Source organism: Vanellus vanellus (assembly GCF_965231255.1).
Source record: "Vanellus vanellus genome assembly, chromosome: 14".
In the NCBI taxonomy this organism is placed as follows: domain Eukaryota; kingdom Metazoa; phylum Chordata; class Aves; order Charadriiformes; family Charadriidae; genus Vanellus; species Vanellus vanellus.
In genome coordinates, this window is record NC_138919.1 from 15,442,929 (window position 1) to 15,449,948 (window position 7,020).

At 52.5% G+C, this 7,020-nt stretch overlaps 1 protein-coding gene across 1 annotated transcript; it reads right to left on the reverse strand.

The window, feature by feature from the left end:
* Positions 1-5,374: 5,374 nt before the first annotated feature.
* On the reverse strand, positions 5,375-6,135 carry LOC309677849 (urotensin-2 receptor-like; the record flags this gene model as incomplete). The annotated part of the gene is given in 2 exon segments (XM_082490746.1): positions 5,375-5,455; positions 5,458-6,135. Coding segments are annotated over 2 exon segments (759 nt in total).
* Between the last annotated feature and the right edge of the window lie 885 nt (positions 6,136-7,020).

Consider the following 7,020-nt stretch of genomic DNA (forward strand, 5'->3'; position numbering starts at 1 on the left):
AAATCCAACAGATTTTGTAAATTAGTGATCCGGCCACCAGGCCCTCTGGAGCCGGTGCCCAGGTTCAGGGCCGTGTGGCACAGCAAGTTCCCAGAAACACAGTATGGATCTGTTTTTAATTTGTTAATTTTTTTTTGTTGTTGTTCCTCAACCACTTTATAATGTATTTTTTTAATTTATTATTTTGTAATGTCATGTTTTAAGTATTGCTGCTATCCTTGTTATTCTTCCCACTGTTTTTATTGCAGATTTATTTTGTGAAAGTTGTACACTAATGTTTCATTTTATGTCTAAATCAAAGTATTTAAAGAAATACTAGTTCTATTTAATGTGGTTATGGAACCAGCTGGAATAAACAGTGATTGTATAGTAGGCTGGACCCAGGAGGTCATGTTCATTTTTGTTACATATGCAATAAACTCACAACTTTAAACTCTCGGTATCCACCATTTTGTTTGTTAAAATATTTATGGAAGTCACGGGGAAAATTGATCCGCTCATAGTTAAAGAGCGTGGTTGCGCTGCGCTTGGAGAATAAAGGCAGATAGTTAAAAGCAGCACCGTAAAAAAAAAAAAAAAAAAAAAAAGGTATTGCTGTTACTGAAAATGATGTAGTGTTACAAAATAGTCAGTAAGATTAAAAAAAAAAAAATCCATTAATTTGATGGACGCAGAGTTCGGTGTGGTGAAGGTGCCCTGATGTTAGCGCCGGTGTCACCAATACCGACCGTCCCTGTTTGCTCACGCTGTTGTGAGCACCCGCACCTCTGCGGTGCGACTGTGCTTGTGGTGCCTGACTCAGTGGATGAGGTATGGAAATTCAACTGATTTAACAGATTTATATGGACTGCCCAGATAAAACCCCTCCTGGCCAGCAAAACACTTGGTTTCATTCATTCTTTAACTGATTAATTACCAGCCTTTATCTTTTTCCCTTCTTACATTATTATTTGTCCTGTTATTTTTCCAAAGCCTCAGTTTTCAGGAAAGAAATTATAATCCCCCTCTTAAGGGAAGTTGGAGAAAAATTCATTAATGCTGATGAATCTCTGCTTTCCTGTTTGGGTTTTTTTTCCTAATTAGCAGCGTTGTACAAGTGGCGAAAGACCGGTACGAGTTTGAGGACGGTGCCGGCGGTGATCATTCAGTGCTCAGTATGGGTGTGCGCTGCAGCACAGCCTTCCCTCTCTAAAGCTGAAAACTAGGATTTCTTTAATCTGGGCATATTTTTTTAAAAAAAGAGTGGGGAATTAATTCAATAATGTTTTTTTATTCTTCGAGTAACTTCACAATACGACCAAATGCACCAACACGCAATGAGCAAACCGCTGTGGCGCTGGTTTCGCCCACCCCCTGGTTTCAGCCAGCAGCAGGGACTGAACGGCTTCTCATGGTTGGGAGCGAGAAATGCTGTCAGTCCTTCAGCGCTCGGTCAGACACTGGTCCTTTGCGTTTTCACAGAATCACAGAATTTTCAGAGTTGGAAGGGACCTCTAGAGATCACCCAGCCCAACTGCCCCGCTGAAGCGGGATTGCCCGGAGCACATTGCTCAGGACTGCATCCAGGCGGGTCTTGAAAATCTCCGGAGAAGGGGACTCCACCCCCTCCCTGGGCAGCCTGTTCCAATGTTTGATAACCTTTTCAGTGAAAAAATTGTTAATATCCAATCTAAACCTCATCTGACATAACTCGAACCCATTTCCTCTCATCCAATCGCTTGTCACCAGGGAGAAGAGGTCAGCCCCCACCTCTCTACAGGTCTCCCCTCAGCCTCCTCTTCTCCAGGCTAAAGAGTCCCAGCGCTCTCAGCCTTTCCTCACAAGGGAGATGCTCCAGTCCCTCAGCCATCTTAGTTGCCCTTCACTGGACTCGCTCCAGCAGTTCCCTGTCCCTCTTGAACTGGGGAGCCCCAAACTGGACACAGTATTCCAGTTGTGGCCTCACCAGTGTAGAGCAGAGGGGGAGAATGACCTCCCTCGACCTACTGGCCACACTCTTCCCTCTGCAGCCCAGGATTCCCTTGTTTTCCTTAATGAATTCTTCTTGGGAAGTATTCCTGATCCCTGGTATCCTGTTGGTGTGCAGACATAGCTAAGGGAAGAGAACGGCTCCCGCAGCCTGTCCCAGCGGATGCGGTATGCTGCAGAGGGGCTGCGGTAGGACTCCTGCACTACATGAACTTTTTCAAGACACGGTAGAAAATTAATATTTCTCTGAAGAAATCTTATAGATCTCGAGACTCTCTTTTATGGAAGCTTGGCATGTCGATTTAATTCCTCAAGTTAAATTTTCCGGTCTCTGCCTCTTTCTGCAGTCCGTACAAAGCTGGGCTGTGAGCAGGAGCACCGGTCTCGTAGGGACAATTTCTTTTCTGATTTATGGCTCCTGTGTCCCGGGCACTCTGCCTGCCTGGGGAAGGAGAGCTCCTGCCCACTGCGATCTGCTTTATAAAGGCACAGCAGAATGGGTTTTAATTCACGAGAAAACCTCTTGATACCTTCTGTTGGTGCTTTACAGCCTGATGCCTCGCTGAACCCTCCCCTCGCTTCCCTTCTCAGCCTCTCTTCACGTGTGGCTCAGGGTAAAACTAAAACCCCGATAAGTAAATCACAAATTAAATCCTTTCAGGTGTGTGGGAGGGGGATTGGAGGGCAGGAGGAGAGGATGCTGCCTCTTTTTCTGATCACGCTAATTTGAAACAAGATCAGAAGGGGGTTATACACTTCTATAACTCACCACCACCCACTGGATGGATGACACAAACGACACCCACCCGTCCTGCGGACCCTCTCCCAGCCTTGCCCGCGGGGTTTTGTTATTGCTTAGAGAACAAGAGCCCCTGCCACGGGACCAGGACGCCGCTGCGTTGCACAGAGGTGCAATACAAGAACATCTGCCCGGAGAGCTCATGGCTGGACATAAGATGACGGGAAGGAGTTTAGGCACCGGCAGGTTGAGAAGGACAGATGTTTTTCTTGCACCACAACCTGGCTTTGGCGGCCTGCAGAAGAGGAAGGATTGCTTCAGGGGCAGGTGAGTGTGGCTCTGCAGACAGCCACTGGAGAGTCGTGCCAAGTTTGCTGATTTTCCCAGATCCAGAAGCAGTTGGCACCCGGAACGGAGGTCAGGCTGTGGCTGGAAACTGTATGGTGGAGCCACAACGGTGCCAACGCTGGTAGCAGGGAGAGAAATGTTCCTGGAGAGCCGGGGAGGCCCTGGCACTGGTTGTGGTATTTGGCCAGGTTATGGATCATCTGTGAGAGAAACCTTCTGGATGTGGTGATGGGGTGGGAAAAATAAGCGACGTGAGTCTTGGTGGTCCAACCTGGTCTCTTCTGCAGAGGTAACCCTGGTCAGAGAGCCGTCGTGCGTTGGATCTTCCTGGGCTGGTATAAACCATTTGGTCTGGGAGATGTTGAAATTAAATTTTAATTGGATGCTGATTAAATGAGCCAGGCTCCCTCCCCTGATTCCAGTCTTGGACACGGCCAGGCAAGACCTGCCATCACAGTCCTGCAGGCGTCGGGGCCCGGAGCGTGCCTGGCCCCCGCTGCCCCCGAGGGGAGGTGGCCGGCAGTGCCCGGCTTGGGCAGCCTTTCCTGACCATGCCGAGGACGCACAAGAGCGATGTGTCCGTGTGACACAGCCTCTTGTTTGGGCTTCGGCAGGGCCAGGGCTGACCCCTGCAGTCCCAGCTCCTGCAGCCACGGGGGCTCCTGCACGAGGCCCTGCCGCCTCCCGGCACTGCCCCACAGCGGAGTCCCCACCTGCCGCAGCCGCTGCCGAGAGGGAAATGCAACGTCCTGGGTGGCTCCATGTACTCCTGCAGTGCTGCCTCCAGCTTGGGGGCTCCCAACGTAAGAAGGACATGGACCTGTTGGAGTGGGTCCAGAGGAGGCCACAGAGATGCTGTGAGGGCTGGAGCTCCTCTGCTGGGAGGACAGGCTGGGAGAGTTGGGGGGTTCAGCCTGGAGAAGAGAAGGCTCCGGGGAGACCTTAGAGCCCGCCCCTTCCAGTGCCTAAAGGGGCCACAGGTCTCTTTATCAGGGATTGGAGCGGTAGGATGAGGGATAACTGTTTTAAATGGAAAGAGGGGAGATTTAGATTAGATTTTAGGAAGAAATTCTTTCCTGTGGGGGCGGTGAGCCCCTGGCGCAGGGTGCCCTGAGAAGCTGTGGCTGCCCCATCCCTGGAGGTGTTCAAGGCCAAATTGGACGGGGCTTGGAGCAACCTGGGCTGGGGGGAGGTGTCCCTGCCCAGGGCAGGGGGGGGAACTCGATGACCTTCAAGGTCCCTTCCAACCCAAACCATTCTATGATTCTGTGTCTCCCCTATCCTGCAAAAGAGGGATGAAATGTCAGTGCCTGGGAAGCAGAGGCAGCTCCCCTTGGATTTCCACCAAAAAGCGAAGGCGTAAGGAGCCCCAGCACAGGGGGTCCCCACTCTGAGCAATGCACGTGGGTGCTGGGGGACCCCACCCTGTCATCATCCCCCCCATCCTATGGCCATTGAAGCTCTTAGAGGTAAAGCGAGTGACATAGAATGGGGCCTCAAGAACCTCTCTGGGCAACCTGTTCCGGTGCCTCACCACCCTTAAAGTGAAAAATTTCTTCCTAATGTTTAATCTAAATCTCCTCTCTTCCATTCCCCCTCGGCCTATCGCTACGTGCCCCAGTAAAAAGCCCCTCCCCAGCTCTCCTGTAGCCCCTTTAGGGACTGGAAGGCCGCAATAAGATCTCCCCGGAGCCTTCTCTTCTCCAGGCTGAACAGCCCCAACTCTCCCATTCGGTGACACAGGGACAGTGTGGGAGGATGGTCCATGGGAGCCCTCGGCAAACAGCTCATCTCAAAGGGTTTGGCTGAAATGATCGAGAAAAGTGTTTTCCAGAGGATTTACAGTGGGAGCCCAAAGCCCAACTTCCATTTGGGAAATTGTTTTTCAAACTAATCTGGCAATAAACTGGTTTTCAGTAGAGCTCCTAGATAGAAACTTAATGGTGAGAGAGGTGTTTAGCAAAAGGATTAAGGTGAGTTCAGTGGTCGGAGCTGCCCCGCCGCAGGGAATCTGACTTTTATCCTTTTATTTATTACCGTACTCGATATCTCTTACCGGCCTCATGCAAACGGCAGCAGCACCATCTCCTCCTGCAGAAGGGTTTAACCCGAACCCACACCGGTGTGCAAACGTGGGCGAGACAAACTTGACCAGGGGGACGAAAAAAGCGGTGTCTGCAGTTCCACTTCAGTGGATTTCAAAGCTCTCCCTCTGCATCTCCCAAAGAGGAAGTTGATGGAGATGACGGTGCTGCTGCCACGGTCCCCCTGCTCATACCCAGAGATGCTGAAGAGCTGCCACAGACAGAAGGACAGGAATCAAGCCCAGCAAGCGAGCACGATGCTGACAGTCATACACAGGACCTTCTGCCTGGGACATTGGCTGGTTTCCTCGGTGCTGAGAACAAGACCCTGCTGGACCTCCAGTAGGTCCTAGCCAGCTTGGTGTACAAGCAGCAGATGATGACGCCCAGGGCGAGGATGCAGGTGTTGAAGATGACTGTGAGATACACCTTGTAAGTCCCCATCTGCCACGTGGGGCAGCACATACGCTTGGTCGCCCCGTTGCAGTGGCTGGTGTGCAGGTCGATGAGGGCCCTGGTGGGGAGGGTGAAGAGGAAGGCCACCAGCCACACCGGGCAGATGACCACCCGCTGGTGGTCCCTTGACCTGCTCAGGGTGTCCAGAGGCCCGACAATGGCCAGGTAGTACTCAGTGCTCATGAAGGTGAGGATGAAGATGCTTGTGTGCATGGTGAGGAAGTCGAGGCTGAAGAGGACCCTGCAGCCCAGGTCTCCAAAGTACCAGTCCCACATGAAGTATGTGCAGACCACGAAGGGGACGGTGGGTAAGTACAGGAGATCAGCCAGGGCCAAGGTGATGATGTACACAGAGCCGGTGCACCTCGTGGAGATGGTGATGACCACCAGCATGTAGATGTTCCCCACCAACCCAACCATGCACATGGTGGCCAGGGTGTAACTGAGGAAGGAGGTGACCAAGAGGTCGCTGGCGCTTTCAGCAGAGGCATTGGGCTGGGTGGTGGCACTTTTGGGGTGGCAGGGCACCAAGACACACATGCTTGGCTCCATCCTCACTCGTGGAGAGCTGCTCTTGGGAGGGCTTCTGGAGGTCTTCCAAGCTGCAGAAGCAGGAGCTGCTGGCTGAGCCATCCCAGCACTGGGCCGGCAGTGGGACAGGGCAGCAGCAGCATCCCTCTGCTCCGGCCAGCGCCGCTCTCCCCAGCACTGCCTGGAAAAGCCATTTTTCTTCCCCGCACGCAGTGAGGGGGGAGGACCAGCCTCAACGGAGGTGGGATTTGTCCCTCTGCCCCAGATGCCCCAGTTACCCACCAGCCCTTCCCACTGCCCTGGGCACCTGCCCCACTCCTTCCATAACGTGCATTGCTGCAGGCAGATCATTTTCTACAAGAATTGTATTTAATTACTCTTCTTTTTTATTTTTCCCCATCTCCCGGGTCTCTCCAGCTCTGCAGTGCTGGGTTGACCTCGAAGGCTTCACGGGAGCGGGATGTGACCCAACCGTCGCCCTCCCCGGGGGCCTCAGCTCCCTGTAACCAGGAATCAAAGGAGAAATTAATGTAATCAAAAATTCACAGGGGTGTCTTTTCCCCGAAGCTGCTCTGGCCCGTGGCTTGGCAGGGGGGGATGAGGGTTGCTGGATTTTAGAGGGCTTTTGGGATGGGAACCAGCCCCCACTGATCTGGTGCTGGGAGGGACACAGCTCAAGTGTCCCCAGGAGGTGAGGAGAAGGGTCCGTGGACCAGTTTGGGTCCTTATGAGCAGCATACAGGAGATGGAAAGCCCCTGGCTTTTGGGATGAATTAGCCAGGCGGGTGACGGGGGAAGTAAACCCACCTGGTCTGCCGGCAGCGAGAGCGCAGCGCGTCCCACAGCTGTTCTAGCACTGCTTTGCACCCCCAAAAACACAATTTGACACCTCCA